The sequence below is a fragment of the Nelumbo nucifera genome, chromosome 5 (genome assembly GCF_055504915.1).
Source record: "Nelumbo nucifera cultivar China Antique chromosome 5, China Antique-T2T, whole genome shotgun sequence".
Classification (NCBI taxonomy): Eukaryota; Viridiplantae; Streptophyta; class Magnoliopsida; order Proteales; family Nelumbonaceae; genus Nelumbo; species Nelumbo nucifera.
This window is the reverse complement of record NC_142653.1, coordinates 2528155-2544525: the sequence shown is the minus strand read 5'-3', so window position 1 is coordinate 2544525 and position 16371 is coordinate 2528155. Positions and strand designations below refer to the sequence as shown.

At 41.4% G+C, this 16371-nt stretch overlaps 2 protein-coding genes and 1 pseudogene across 2 annotated transcripts; 2 read left to right on the top strand and 1 right to left on the bottom strand.

Annotated features, from left to right (window-relative positions):
• The first annotated feature begins 7366 nt into the window (after positions 1-7366).
• On the top strand, positions 7367-10622 carry LOC104603718 (NAC domain-containing protein 6-like). Its single transcript, XM_010267815.3, has 3 exons — positions 7367-7736; positions 7879-8147; positions 10014-10622. Exons 1-3 carry the CDS (start codon positions 7556-7558, stop codon positions 10455-10457), a joined length of 894 nt encoding a protein of 297 aa, XP_010266117.1. The 5' UTR covers positions 7367-7555; the 3' UTR covers positions 10458-10622.
• Positions 10623-12576: 1954 nt separating this feature from the next.
• On the top strand, positions 12577-13372 carry LOC148791180 (cytochrome P450 71A1 pseudogene; annotated as a pseudogene).
• Positions 13373-15122: 1750 nt separating this feature from the next.
• Positions 15123-16082, bottom strand: LOC104603719 (uncharacterized). Its single transcript, XM_010267816.2, has one exon. It carries the CDS (start codon positions 16080-16082, stop codon positions 15123-15125), a length of 960 nt encoding a protein of 319 aa, XP_010266118.1.
• Positions 16083-16371: the final 289 nt, after the last annotated feature.

Here is a 16371-nt window from a genome sequence, read left to right as displayed (position 1 = left end):
AAGCCGTTAAAGAATCAGCAACGGAGGTGACGCAAGGCACACCGAACTTCTATACAGAACATCCAGCTCGCGAAACCGAACCAACAGGAACAGGTGAAAGGTAAAGAGGAGACAAGCTCAGTAGCCACAAAGACCGCTTCTCTACTCTCCAAGTCGTCCCTTCTATCTCCCGAGCTCTTGGCGACCCCGATGCCCAAGGACTTCAAGATGCCTCCCCTGGATAAGTATGACGGATCTTTTGATCCTAACGATCACGTGGATTCCTTCCGGTCCCAGATGCATCTAGCTAGGGCTGACGAGTCCTGTATGTGCATAGCTTTCTCCACCACCTTCAAGGGAGTAGCTCGAACTTGATACCGGAATCTCGCACCAGGATCAATCAAGAGTTGGGCGTAGTTCGTGGAATTATTTACCTCACACTTCATCACCAACAAGAAGTGCCTGAGGTCGCAAGAGAGTCTGCTTAATGTAATTCAAAGAGAAGAGGAGTCCATCAGAAGCTACATCAAGCGCTTCAACAACACTTGCCGACAGATCCCCGACCTAGACCCAGCGGTGAGACTCACAACAGCCAAAAAGGGCATAAGTCTGTTATGGACACACCACCGGGCAGCACACTTCGGTGTAGGCATAGGCAGCAGCACGCACCGCCAAGAGCACCGCGCAGCAACCTGACAGCGCACCGCACGCACCACTCGGTAGCGCGCACAGCAGCACGCACCATGAGCCGCATGCACCCACTGCGTGGCAGCGGCACCGCGCGGTGGTGGCACCATGAGCCGCGCGCACGCACCCAGAAGCAGCAGCAGAGCGGGGCCCACACGACTGCTCATAGGGGTGGGCCCACCCTTATCTGCACATGTCGAAAGAACTCGCGCCAGCCTTATCCTCATCCCTTATCTTATCTTATCTTAAGTAAGTGTGTGTTACTAATTACAGTAGGTAATTAGGAGTTTGAGTTCAAGTTGGAGTTTGAGTTTAATTAGGAATTTTCTTCTGTAATCTCCTATTTAAGGAGCTACGAATTGAAAAAAAGGACATTCAGTTTTCGCAGTCAAGAAAAAGAGTAAGGAGAGTTTGGGTGATCTCTTGGACAAATCACCCACGAGATAGTCAAAATAGGGCATGTACGCAAGGCCAAGGGCAAGGAAAGATCTGAGGTTCCTGCGGTGGAGCGACCCGTGACGCGATCCTACGCTCGGGCCCATAACAAATTGGTATCAAAGCCAAGCGTCATGGGCGACATGGAGCAGCTATCGTCCAAGGTTCACAAGTTGGAACACCGTCTCACGGAAAATCATGTGGAGGTAAGAGAAGTTAAAGAGGACGTCAGGGAACTTCGGCGTCTACTGGAGTTATACTTCTCCACCAGGGAAGGGAGCCCTAAAGGGGCAGCCACTAACCACAGCCGCCGCCCAGATCGGACAGAGGGCTCCGATGAGCGACAGAACGACACACCGACAGTAGCAATCATACCCAAATACAGTCGTCTGGAGTTCCCCTCATACAGCGGCAGCGGCGACCCACTCGACTGGCTGTACCGCCGTGAGCAATTCTTCCGCAATTAGCGCACGGAAGAGAAGGACAATGTCAGCTTGGCAGCATTCCACTTGACCGATGAAGCACAGCTCTGGTTCTACCGCGTGGAGCAGGAAGAACTAGGCCTTAGTTGGGGCCAGTTCAAGTTGTATTGCCTCCTCCGGTTCGGGCCTCCATTAACGAACAACCCTTTGGGGGAGCTCATTAACCTCAAGCAGACCGGGACCATCGCGGAGTATCAGCAGCAGTTCCAGACCCTTCTCGCCAGGGCCTCGTCAATACGCCTAGACCAGCAGGTGGATATGTTCACAGCTGGTCTAGCCGAACCCCTGAGAGTGGATGTAGAGATGCAGAGCCCGCCTAACCTGGTCACGACAATGAATTTGGCCCGGGCCTTCGAGCGCAAACTACTGATTAGCCGAGGGCCGTTCAGCATGGGATTCCCAGCAACGGCTTGGACAAACCCGAAGCCTACGGAATGAGGGTCTTCGCTGGCAGCCAATAGGGAACCCCTCGGAATGGCCCCATATCCAGCAGCCAGCCTAGAACGAAAGACACAGACGAGCACCAATTCTAGATCAGCATCCAGTGTGGGGAGTAGTGACGGTACACCCCCTATTAAGCACTTGTCTAGGGCGGAGATGGCAGAATGCAACGCAAGGGGGCAATGTTTTAATTGCGATGAACTCTACTCAGCAGGGCACAGGTGCAAGAGACTTTTCTACCTCCTGGTGAAACAAGAGGAAGAGGAGGATGAACCCCCTCCATGGGAACTCGATCCAGGAGGGCAATGCCATTCAGGATTCCTTTGAGGGTGTCTTTGACACCCAATTCGAGCATGAGGACAAGCTCGAAGTCCGGGAGGGGTGTGATGTTATGGACACACCACTGGGCAGCACACTTCGGTGCAGGCATAGGCAGCAGCACGCACAGCGGGCCGCCCAGCAGCACACACCGCCAAGAGCGCCGCACAGCAACACGACAGCGCGCCGCACGCACTGCTCGGCAGCGCACAGCACGCACCGCTCGGCAGCGCGCACCATGAGCTGCGTGCACGCATTGCGCGACAGCGGCATCGCGCGCAGCGGCACCGCGCGCACGCACCCGACAGCAGCAGTAGAGCGGGGCCCACACGATGGCTCATAGGGGTGGGCCCACCCTTATCTGGACACGTCAAAAGAACTCGCGCCAGCCTTATCCTCATCCCTTATCTTATCTTATCTTTATCTTATCTTAAGTAAGAGTGTGTTACCAGTTACTGTAGGTAATTAGGAGTTTGAGTTCAAGTTGGAGTTTGAGTTTAATTAGGAATTTTCTTCTGTAATCTCCTATTTAAGGAGCTATGAATTGAAATAAAGGACATTCAGTTTTCGCAGTCAAGAAAGAGTGTAAGGAGAGTTCGGGTGATCTCTTGGACAAATCACCCATTAGGAGAGTTCGGGTGATCTCTTTGACAAATCACCCACGAGATAGTCAAAATAGGGCCTGTACGCAAGGCCAAGGGCAAGGAAAGATCTGAGGTTCCTATGGTGGAGCGACCTGTGACGCGATCCTACGCTCGGGCCCATAACAAACTCACAGAGATACAGTCCAAGCGGGGTGAAGCTGGAATACGCACTCCAGTTCGGGCTCGCAACAACGAACAACGAACCAGAGTACGAAGCGTTGGTCACCGGGCTCACTCTAGCAAAGTGAAGGATAAGCACCTTATCATATGCAGCGACTCTCAGCTCGTGGTCAACCAAGTCAGCAGCGAGTATGAAGCCCGCGACCCCACCATGGCTGCTTATTTGGCCAAAGTTAGGGAGGTCCTGCGCAATTTCATCTCTTATTTCATTAGGCAGATCCCGAGATCCGAGAATGCTGAAGCCGACGCCTTGTCTCGATTAGCCAACACAAGCAGCAACACCATGGGGACCGTGTACATAGAGGACTTACCTCGGCCTAGCATTCTCGGGGGGGCAGAAGAGGTCGCTCTTGTAGCACAAGCAGAGCCTAACTAGATTGACCCACTCGTGAGTTATCTGCTTTACGGGACCCTCCTGCAGAACGCAATGCGGCCCAAAGGGTAGAGCGCTAGTCGGCTAAGTACGTCATTATAGACGGATAGTTGTACAAGAGATCTTTCATGCTCCCCTACTTGCATTGCTTGCAACCCTCAGAGGTCGAGCTTGTTCTCCGTAACACCCATGAAGGCATGTACGGCGGACACTTGGGGGGCAGGGCTCTCGCACAAAAGGCGTTACGACAGGGCTACTACTGGCCCACGATGAAGGCAGACGCATTTGAGCTCGTCAAGTAGTGCGATAAGTGTTAGAGGCACGCTAACATCCACTACCAATCTGCTGTCGGTCTCAAACACCTCACCAGCCCATGGCCCTTTGCACAGTGGGAAATCGACATACTTGGCCCATTCCTGCCAGCGACAGGACAAAGGAGGTTTTTGGTCGTAGTAGTGGACTATTTTATGAAGTGGGTGGAGGCGGAACCTCTAACAACAATCACAGCCCGCAACATACAAAACTTCTTTTGGAGAAATATAGTGTGTCGCTTCGGGTTACCTCGGATACTCATCTCCGACAACGGGAAGCAATTCGAGGACATCAACTATCTATTCAAACCATATCTGGTTAATAAAAGATTTCGGTTCAATACTGACAAATTTACCATGTCAACCGGTCATTAAAATACTGGTTGGAATAAGGTAAATAAATAAATAATGAAATAAGAGTTCGACAATAATATAAAAAAGATATGATATCTAAAAAAACAGCTGATTAATAAACTGTAATCATAAACATGGAAGTGAATAAATTGTTATTTATTGGATGGTTTTAATTGATCAAAACTCTTTTCATACCATATATTTCCCGCATCATAGATTTTAATCGTATTATTTAAATAGCTTATTTGTTCTTTTCAATCTCACCTGACCTGCTTAAGGAGCCAACTTGCGAAGTTTTGATGAACAATCAAATGACATATTAAATCTGGATCTAAGAAATAATAGCAAAATGACAGGGCCTGGGCCTAACACTTGAAGTTCGGCCAGATCCAACACAGCAATAAGTAACTTAGGTCGGAAGCTTGGTTCAGCCCAGTCCGGGTCAGGCTGATCCTGAGCCCAGTCTATATTGGCTTCATAAAAAGTGATAAGCCGGCCTGCCCCCGATCTAGTGTACTACCCATTTGATCGGGACAGTTGAACTACAGAGACAATCTGGGAAGAAAGCAGTTTTATTTTTCATTGGCTTTTAAAAGAAAACGGTGTTGTATATGTGTAGATTAGAAGCACCGCTTTCTGAGAAAATAATATTTTTATTTATTTTTTTTTTGAAAATATTGCTTCAAGTATGACGTTTTTTGGAACAATAGCAATATCTTCTGTTTGGTACCAGTGCTTCATATCTGTTTTCAGCATTGGTATCCATTATAGGAAGTCCACGTCACTGCCACATCATATCTCCGTTGGCAGCAACAAGCTTTAAATTGAGAAAATATCAAATTTGACATTTTTCCAGATCACGCTTTTTCGATTTCCAAAATGTGATTTGAGACACCATTTTTTTATGAAAAAAGGGTTACAAATATATTACTAATTTCTGAAGCACTGATTTTTTCAAATAAGACTGATGTATCACCAGCTTTTAATTTTATTTCCCGATACAATTTAGCATGAACTACAGATGATGGATAAATTACATCAGTTGTTAAGATGTATAAAGGTAATCTTAAAGACCCATTCCTCACGACTGCACTTAAGCTCCAGTTACATATGTTTTTTGAGATCGTGATCGACTGATGGTCAAGTCAAGAGAAAGTGATAGTCAAATAAGGAGAAGAAATTATAAATTGGTGGAATAAATGGATTATAGGGTAAATCCTGTTAAAGCAGAGACATTCGTTCTGATCCTGGCTGATACCTAAAGCAAATACTTCATACTAGTGCATACAAAAATAAGCGAAGCAGTGTCATGTCCCAGAATTCAGAATTGGCTGTAAATCGTTTGGCTTAGGAATGGCAACAGGCGGGTTTGGGGCGGGGCACCCCTTCCCCGTCCCTGTAGCCAAAATCCTTTGTCTTGCTTTCGCCCCGCCTCTCAGTGGCGGGGCATCTCCTCCTTGTTGGGGAATGGGGAATGGGGACGGGACGGGATATTTGAATTTAGTAAAGTGAATTGTATTAATCTGTTGAATTTAATTTAATTTCCTTCACAGTAGAATGTAGTTGTAGCAAGCTGGGTCGTTGTGGATGTTAATTTAGGCGTAAGAAACACGTAGTCCCTCAACCAACCAATATCAAAATCCATTGTAAATTTTTTAAGTCAGTCACTTGAGTCGAGATTATTCCAACAAAGGTGGACGTGCTTTTTTGTTATTTTGTGTAAAGAAAACAACTTGGGAACATCGATCAGGACTTGAGGAAAGGGATGTGATTTTTTATGTTTTTTTAGGAGTGGGGAGTACTCTCACTACTCACTCACTAGGAGTACATGTGATAGAAACTGAAGTAGAGTGGAGGGTGGGGGATAGAAGTAGTAGATGTATTGGGCAATGAATGAATGAAAATCAAAAGGTAGCTCTACCGGTCATCCATACCTCTCAAGTCTCAAGACTTTCAGGTCTTGGTCGTTGGAGTTGACTCCAAGTCAAAATCTCTATTGAGATTTGAGAAGAACGCGGTTCTGCGTTTGGAATTTATTACTTATTTTTATGTTCCAAGTTACAACCTCTGAACACCATAACTTAATATAGAAAATGACCACAACTTTATATATGCACTCATCCAGACTTGGACTAGCCTTGAATCTGGAGAAATGTTGAATACCATGCACCCTCCTCTCCTGTTGTGTTGAATATGTCAAATGATCGACTGCAACCATATGGATGGAACTTTGGTTTGATTTGCAGAATCACCTTCACCTGCACCCAATTACCACCAATTGAACGTCTAAGGATTAAGGATTTGATGGTCCAAACCAACACTTGTCCAATTAATTTTCAGACGACATAAATAAATTATCTTCTTCTTAATTAATTTACAAGTTATTATATAAACATTCTATTGAATTAAGTGCATTAACTAAGATTTGAGAAGACAACTGACGTGTTCAATACTCAGTATATATTATATAAAAAATTAAAAATGATAGCAATGCAGATGGATAGAATATATATGTATATATATATATATATATATATATATATATATTAAGTGCATCAATTAGCTGTAAATTGCTTAAACTAAAATGTTTATTTAGGGAATGGAGTCGTTCAAAGTTCAAACAAATATATGGGCGCACTAACCCTTAGCCCCTATCTCTCTCATACAAAAGCAGATTTGCATCGATCATTCTGTGGCACAATTCAGAGGGGAAAGTATTAGTTGGGCTATAACATTTATGAATACAGTTCGCACGGATCATCCATCTAGCCTATATCTCCCTGAGAAACCAAACTACAGCCAAATCTCTTATCTTTGTAGAATTAGCACTCAAATTCTCAAATTCAAAGGTGGGTGATGATGGGGTTTTACCAAAATAAATAAAAGGAATCAAATTCCGTGGAAGGGAAAATTTCAGAGTAAAAAACCTTGAAGAATAAAAGAAAGAATAAAAAAAAGACTGGAAGACGAGTCTGCTTAATTTGTGAGTCTAGTCTAGGGTTGGATCGGATCGGATGGATTATGAAAGCGTGTGGGGCCCATTACTTTGTGCGACTGGACTTTCAAGTTTTAGCTAAAAATTTCCAAGCAACTTTCTTCTTCCAGTCGCATCTCGCGTTGTCTACTTATATATATATATATATATATATATATATATCAACCAAGCACCTTGCCTGAGGCTGGTGAGTTGATGAGTGGCAGCGTTAACCTTAACATCCATCCAAAGAGTAAAGAAATATTTATGATTAGAATTTAGAAGAGAAGAGAGCCCAGCCCATTAACATAATTTAGCTGAAGTAGTCCTCCGGTCGTCTTGTGTTGATGCCCTAGGCTCCTTCTTCCTCAATCCTCATGGATAATCATCAACCAACAACAACAACACCCGATTACCAGCTCCCAGGGTTCCGATTCCATCCCACAGAAGAAGAGCTTCTCGATTTTTACCTCAGAAAGATGGTTTTTGGGAAAAATCTCCATTTCGACATTATCGGTTTCCTCAACATATACCATTACGATCCTTGGGATTTGCCAGGTATTACACTAATATTATTTTTTTTTTTTTTTGTGGGGAGGGGATATTTAATTTTCCAACACATCACGCATGTACTGTGTTTGTTTAATTTGGATATTATATAATAAATACGCCTACAATTACTGCTCTCTGCTACAAACAGGATTAGCTAAGATTGGAGAAAGGGAGTGGTACTTCTTTGTGCCCAGAGACAAAAAGCCTGGAAATGGGGGAAGGCCTCACCGCACCACGGAGCACGGATTTTGGAAGGCCACCGGTTCCGACCGTCCCATACGCAGTCTGTCGGACCCCAAGAGGATCATTGGGCTCAAGAAGACTCTCGTCTTTTACATGGGAAGAGCGCCACGTGGGTCCAAGACCGATTGGGTCATGAACGAGTACCGCATGCCTGAAGCCTCCACCCTACCTAAGGTAAATCAATCACTCACAATTCGCACCAACTCGCGACGACTCTGTTTTGTTTTTCAGAAACCAGAAATTGTTTTTTTTTTTTTTTTTTTTTGGGGCTTGCTTCCGATTGTCAATGGTAACCGCAATACCACCACACCATAGTAGGACTCCACAAACATAAACTGGTTTCATTGCATCTGCATTCTGATTTCCGCAATATCATCATAATTCTTGTGGATGTGGAGAAGTGACATATACAAGCTCAGGTCCTCAACCAGTCAACCTCACCTACCATTCATCTTTCTTCTTTGGGCTTTGATCCAACCGTTAGCCCACTTTTTCCATCACATTAAATCATATAAGAATTGGATTAGGTGTTGGTATTTATAGTAGAAATAGGTCTTGTTCGCTTATAATAATACAGTTTACTTAAGTAATATTTATTTGGGTAAATGCAGTTACCCATATTTTTTTAATTTTTAGGATTCCTAGATAAATAATAAAATTATATTTGTATTCATAAAAAGTAATTATTAAAATGGGTAAAATAGTCTTATAATATTTTGTAACACTTTCTCATAGTTGAGAAAGTTACTTATCCACCTGGGAAATGGGTAAGTTTTGCCTAGAAAAATAAGGGTAACTTTATTGTGGGGCCTATTGTAGAATACAAAAAGAATACGGGAAAGTTAGTCAATCGGAAAAAGTTATCCATTAACCAACTTTCTCATGCATATTTACTTACAAACGAACGAGGTTAAATTTGACATTTAGGTTGTGTTGGAAAAACTTTGGCTTTTGGGGGCCGACAGCTTTTCCTATTGAGAGTTTTCGGATTGAGCACCTTACCATGAGAGTGGGAAAATTAGTAATTGCCCATTGATTTATTTTGAGTAAAAACAAAAGCATGCCCGTGAGCATGCCCAACTCAGAAACTCTTTCAACAAGAAAGGCTGTTGGCCCCCAACAACCAAAGTTAACCCAATTGTGTTTGGTTGCAATGCAAATAAATTTGCACCGATGCAAAACTATGTCAGTGCAAATGATTTGAGTGTAATTTATGACATGCTTTTGTTTTAAATTTTAACTTTTTTTGTTTGGTTGCAGTACAAATGAAGCCAATTAAGACATGAAACTGAATAAAGCAAAACCCAAAACAAAATTAGACTAGAATTTGCATTTTTTTCATTTGCACTCCTATGCATTTGTACTAGTGCGAATAAAATTGCACAGCAACCAAACACAATAAGGTTGTGTTTGGTTGCAGTGCAAATTCATTTGTACTGATGCAAAACTATGATAATGCAAATGATTTGGGGCGCAAGTTTTGTTTAAAATTTCATCTAACTTTGTTTCGATTGCAATAAAATGAAATAAAATGAGACCCAAAGTAGAACAAAATAAAATTTAAAATAAATTAAACAAAATTAGCATTTTTTTTCATTTGCACTCCCATACATTTGTATTAGTGCATATAAAATTGCACTGCAACCAACAGCAATGGTACTCAAATTTATATGAATAACTGAAATCATGCGGTAAAAATATATATATATATATTCTAACCAACTTAAAGCATAGAGTTATAAATAGAAGTGAGTGGCCTAGAAGCGACCATGGTACCAAATACAACATTGCCAGGTTTTTCTTCACGGGGTAAAAGTAAAACGACACCGGGTTGATGATTGCATCCTGAGTTCCGTGTAGCATACGCTGCCGGAAATTGAGACTTGGGATTTCCGACGCTAACCAATCACTGAGCAACAACCGGTGTTGTTATAAAAACATCAGTTCCCCTCTCTCACTCTCACGTAAATGTAGATTCAAGTCTTTACAGTTAGGTTTGTTTGGAATATAACGGGGTTTAATTTGGTTAACTAAATGCAGGAAAACATAGTGCTTTGCAAAATCTATCGGAAGGCCACGTCGTTGAAGGTGCTGGAGCAAAGAGCGGCAATGGAAGAAGATAGCAAGCCATCTATCTTGGTTTCTCCTTCTCCTTGTGCAGCAATGGAGGAGGATTTCACATTGCACGAGTCTCAAGAGAACCTCTCACCCGCATCAACACTACCCGTAATGCAACACATACTTGTCAAGATTGGAGGAGAAGAAGAGCATCAGAAAAAACATGACAAAGAAGAAGTGTACAGCAAGGAAAATGCTTCTTCTACCTTGCCTCGAGAAGGCCTCAGATTGGCAAGGGAACTGCCAGAGCTACAACTGCCTAGGCCCAGTACCTTGCTGGATTGGACACAGGACCCACTCTGGACCCAACTACGTAGCCCTTGGCTAGACAACTGGATTCCTTACGCCAACGTACTCAACTTCTGAAATAGGATAGTTACTACTTGTAGACATCATATATATGATCTGCTGCTCAGACTGTAATCTGTAGATATTTCCCACTTCCGTCTTTTAATTTATTACTATTGCGTGTAGTAAGGCCCTCAAGCCTACTTGTTTGGTAAGTTGAGATTGAGGGTTTCTTTCACACAATTTGTGTCTTTGAGTCTTTCTTCATCAGCCATGCACGGCTCTAGCTACTTTCCCTGCTAAAGCCTAAAGGGGCTTGAGTACAAAGATTTATATGTATGTGTTTGGGGTAGCTTCCATGCAACATCTATCTTATAAGAAGAAACCTGTTAATTAAACTTAATAAATTCTGGACATGCTTTTTAAAGTTCAGCTTTCTTAACTCAAAAACATAAGCACCATGAATTAAAAAGAAAAAAGGGATGCCAATGGACAATTGGATAAATTAAAATGCATGTTTCTCCAACAATATGTTTACATATGTTATCTTATCTATAATAACATTAGGTTATGTTTGGTTTGAGGGAAAAGGTAGGGAAAGGAAAGCAAAGGTAAGAAAACTTATACAAGATTTGTAAAGGTTTCCCTACTTTTTCCTTCAAACCAAACATAGCCTTAATGTGTGTTCAAGTAAATAATTAGGGAAATTATCTAAAAGCACCATGAGTTTTCAGCATTTCTCTTAAACTCACCACAACTTTTCTAAATGTCTAAAGCACACCATGTTACTAACTTGACATTAAATAAACTAACGGGTGTTAATATGTTACCATTTTAACCTTCATAGAAAAATATAAAATATATACAAAATAAATTGGTGGGTGTTAATTTATTACCATTTTAATATTTAGACATGAAAAGGGGAAAAGTTCAAAAAAAATATTTTCAAATATAAAATACATAAAAACATAGAAATTACAAAAAAATATAAAAAAATATAGAAATTGCAAACAAAATATACAAATTATAGACACTATAAATTGAAAAACAAAATCAGAAAATAAAACTTGTAGAAAAAACACCAAAAATTATAGAAAACACACAGAAATTGCAAATAAACAACAAAAATATAGGAAGTTTATAGATTGTAGAAAATAGAAAAATGTAAAAAAAAAAACAGAAATTGTAAACAACATTGAAAATTATAACAAAACACTAAAATTGCAAAAGAAAAAAACAAGAAAATTGAAAACTGAAAAAGACCATTTTTCCTCTAACTCGCCATTCAATGATAATTTGGTCATAAAAATTGTTATTTATGCTAACATGAACACCTTTGTTAAGAAGCATTAACAGTGCATTGACGGAAGGTGAGTTTTGGAAAATAAAAACCTACTGACATTCTTTCAAGAGAAGGCACCGAGATCCCACATAAGTATCGTTTGCCCGTGGTGAATTTTAGACATTTTAAAAAGTTGTGGTGAATTTAAGAGAAATATTGAAAACTCGTGATGAATTTTATACAATTTCTATTTCTTGTTTGAGTGGAGTATGAACTACTTGCTATGAATAGCATCTATGAAACATTTTGCTCCCTCAACAGTACAACATGTGTAAGTGTATTGAATGCCGCCAGAGCTAGATGATCAATCCCTCGTCCAAATAACCATCCTTCAGTAACCTATTTTGCTGCCAATTCAATGCTTGACTAGTTACACTTTATTTAGATATTTAAGTCTAATATTTAGATATTAAAAAGGGTTCGACTATGATACCGGAAAGATACGATCAGTATCCGTATCATATATAACAAAATGAATAATAAAAAAAAATTCACCAATGTGTTGCAGGTAAATTATTGCCATTTTCCAAATTCATTAACAGATCGTGGAAATAGTTGCATGAGAAGCTGCCCCATGCATGATATGTAAGCAAAATGAATACTGGAGATAGATGATGAAGATTTCTGTTCTCCGCCTCTTGAGCGTCAAGAGAGTGCAGGCAGTCATTCAGATTTATAAGGGAAGAAGAGGTTGCTCTTTTAATCGAGAAGATATATCACGCATGTCAGTTGCGCAACTCAATTAATCTAAGCGAGTTACTTCCCATTCTATCCGATAACTTGATTTCTAGAGCTGCTTTCAGTAGCAAGTTTGAAGAAGATGATGATAATAGCAGACGGATCGGGCCTTTGACAATGGAGGTAATGTCACTTTTGGGAATGTTTAGTGTCCGGGATTTCTTTCCTTACTTAGGATGGATCAATACAGTTACCGGATTGGATAGGAGGCTAAAGAGGACGTCTCAAGAGTTGGATAAGCTCCCGGATCAAGTGATCAGAGATCATGTTACTACTATTGTTATTGAGGATCAAAGAAGTAAGGACCAGAGGGATGCAGAAGACTTTCTGGATATTTTGCTCCAAGCTCATAAGGATTCAACGCTCGATATCCCCATCCCCATCACTCGAGACAACATCAAAGCAATCATTTTGGTAATATTCATTTCTGTTTCTGAACAACTACCAAATATTAATTAAGCACACTTTTTGATCTTCTCAGTTTAGGCCTCCTTTAAATGACATTACAATTGTTGGCTTTCTCGGATATCATGTCGAAATTGATCCATGTGTCGACCTACAAATGCAATTTTGTACTTCACAGCAGGACATGTTTATTGGTGGAAGTGATACGACGGCCATTACTATGGAATGGAGCATGACCGAAATCGTCAGTAATCCCAAAGTGATGAGAAAAGCCCAAGAAGAAGTTAGACGTATTGTGGGTAAGAAATCCAAGTTTGAAAAAGATGACATTCCTCAAATGGCTTATTTAAAAGTTGTTATCAAAGAGACTCTAACATTACATCCTCCTGCTCCCTTTTTGATTCTAAGAGAGGCTACCGTATCCCAGCTAAAACCAGAGTCTTCATCAATGTTTAGGCAATTCAAAGAGAGGCTGAAGGTAAAGAGGTGGGAGAACCCAAAACGGTAGAAGGTGGAGAGAAAGGCGTATTAACTGGGACGGGACAGGTTTTTCTTTTTTAATTATTTTGACACAAATAATAAAATAATAGATAATTTTTAACGAAAACAAAAATGTTTAGAAGAAAGGCACTGGAACAGGTGTCACAGAGCTATTAATTGCTCACTCATTCCACTTACCTAACATGCCTACTGCATCCGGATCCATCCATCGTTGAAAAACGTACAGGGCGGACTCCTATTACCAAGATGATGAGAAAGTGGCCTTTTGGATTTCTCGTTTATCATCAATCGTGATCGATCTCCGATTACCCAAAATATAAAAGCAGCAGCATTGACAACATATCCCATGAATTTAACATATATGTACGTACGGAAGGCATTCCCAATGTGTGCAGAGTTTTCGCTTTCAAGAAATCGGAAAGCTACACCTTAGTCCGGATCTGCTGATCACAATACATACATTAATTGTTGTTGCCGGTCAGTGGTCACATTCATCCAGCCAAATATTCACCATATTTAGTACGTTGCTGGATCAATGTAGCCAGCAATTTGTTGTGGTCAGCAGATTCAAACTGGCTACAACTTCCGTTCCCAAACCAAGTTTCCGTCACCGTTATTTTTTGTTGAAGGGTAACGTACATTGCTGTAATGAGTCCGGCCGATTCTGCTGCACTTCACAGGCTGAACACCGAGCTAGCTGTTCAACCAATGAGAACAGCCAATTATCTCCCCCACAAGGCCACAAGCAAAGAAGGATTAATCGTTGGGAGGGGAGGAAGATTGAAGACGTTGTGTATTTAAGGTGCATTTTATCCTACACACCCTGTTTCTTAAAACAAAAGCATACAAGAAGGGCACCCGGTTTCTTAAACCAGCGGCTAATCTGCATCTTACTATCTAATTAATATAACATCTTTAAATATAATTACCATACGTACGGATGCTGTGGCACCTTGTCTCCTATTAGATGTGCTTAACTGGAGTTTATTCTAATACATTAGTCTAGTTGGGTTTTATTGAAATTTCTATTGAATTAAGCCACCCATCTTCTTTTCTTCCTTTCACTAACCACATGGTACACCCAGATTAAGAAAGAAAGAAAAAATAAACAATGAGAGAAAGAAATAGCTAGGAAACGAGGGTTAAATAATTGAGTTGGGTAAGGGTTCAGCTATTGGTTCATTTAAGCTATAAAAGGAATCCGATCGACGAGTTATTAATTGCTTTGACCAAATTCCCCCAGTGATGAACTCACAATTAGTCTAATTTGGATGGCTTAATTAGTTATTATTCTCAATTGGAGGCCGAGGCTCTATTCTATATATGTTGTCGGAGTATAGGACAATCCACGCCGTTAAGGTGTGATCTAAATGTTATTTGTCCTAAACCTGAACGAGTCAACCGGTACTTGGTTGACCACTCAACTTCGACTCACTGAAATTTTGTTTTGATCCAGCCTTTATAATGAAGAGATTCCACTGGGATCACAGGAAGAAATATAAATAGAAAAAGAGATCATCAACCAACCGCTAGACAACTGAAAATTTGTGTACGTTCAACGTTTGTTCATTTGCTTTTCTCTCAAATAATGAACTTATAATTGATCATTTTACAAATTAACAATAAAAGAAAAGCCGCCAAAAAGCATATAGGCAAATCCCGAAGCGCAATTCCTTGGGAAAAAAATTTGGATGCCCAATGTAATGACCGGCCGGATTTCCCGGAGAAGTTGTAATAAGGTAGTTTATTAGTGGTGATTAAGGATGTTGAGGAGGGGAGACTCTGATTTTGATCAAACGCCTGAACAAGCACTCTAATCCGTCCTCAAGTCCGTGGATACTCATCTCAACTGCCTCCAATTGATTCTGTGCATTTTGCAGTTCCGCGGCGTCAATGCCTTTGAATGACGACGATGACGACTTTTGAGTTTGACAGTTGAGAGCACCCAATGCACCATCTAATCTCCCCATCTCATTGCAATATTCGTCTTTGTCCCCTTGGCTTGCTGCTGATGATGTTATGCGCTTATTGGTTTGCACTAATTTGGAGACCAAAGACCAACCAATAGGCTTTGCTTGTGCCTTTGGCCCAGATATAAAGGACGAGATGGACTGGAACACTGTCACTGTGATCGCTTCAACTTCTTTCAGAATGCTAACAATGGCCACCAGATCGTGGTCGTCCTTTTCAAACAGAGCAGAGAAACCGCGTTTCTCCATCTTCTTCAAGCCACCGAGACATTTCTGGATCAATTTATTCACCTTCTTCCTGGATATCGCGTAAGCAACAAATTCAGTTGACAGACCAGCTTCTCCACCTCGTCTCCTACGCAGAGATGATTCAAGGTCTAGAATAGATTCTTTGGTCAATGACAAAACATCCCTTGTAGTGCCACACACATCCAACAACTTGAGAGATCCATCCAAGACCTCATCCACCCATTTCTCGTGTTGTTCATGTGAGAGAGCTTGTTGGGTGATTGGCAACTGAAGCAAATTGTCAACACACTCACAAAGCTCGTGGAGAGCAGTCAAGTTGTGATGCAGTGACGATGAGGGGGAGCAGGAGCTGCAGGTTGAAGACAGGGCTTCAGAAGCCCTTAATCTGCACACCCGTTCCTCAACAGCAAGGGTAAGAGGATGAGATGTGGAGGGAAAACTAGTTGAACGAACATGATGAGAGGGGGCTTTAAATTTAGGGGAGGCAGTTGCAACCATCTTCTCTTTTTCTAAATTAGCTAGCAGTATCAGACGAAACTTTGCAATTCATCAAGCTTGGAGAAAGATGACAAGGTCAATCTCTTTTATATAGAGGAGCAGGAGAGACAAGAGGAATCTCATCCTCGCTCGTAACTCCTAACTACACCGAGCAGCTGTCATGTGCTGGAACTTCCCCTATTTCCGGCGATGTCTCATGCATCATATAACGCGCAGTGGTGAGAAAGGACCACCCGAAGATTATGCTTTTAATTAAATTGTATATGTATACACGAGCTGAGTTGAGTTG

What these genes read in the sequence shown, in the direction of transcription:
- LOC104603718 (XM_010267815.3), top strand. Translation starts at nt 7,556, where the DNA reads ATGGATAATCATCAACCAACAACAACAACACCCGATTACCAGCTCCCA. An exon ending in CGATCCTTGGGATTTGCCAG is followed by an intron (nt 7,737 to 7,878) that starts GTATTACACTAA and finishes TGCTACAAACAG; the next exon opens with GATTAGCTAAGATTGGAGAA. An exon ending in AAGCCTCCACCCTACCTAAG is followed by an intron (nt 8,148 to 10,013) that starts GTAAATCAATCA and finishes AACTAAATGCAG; the next exon opens with GAAAACATAGTGCTTTGCAA.
- LOC104603719 (XM_010267816.2), bottom strand. Translation starts at nt 16,082, where the DNA reads ATGGTTGCAACTGCCTCCCCTAAATTTAAAGCCCCCTCTCATCATGTT.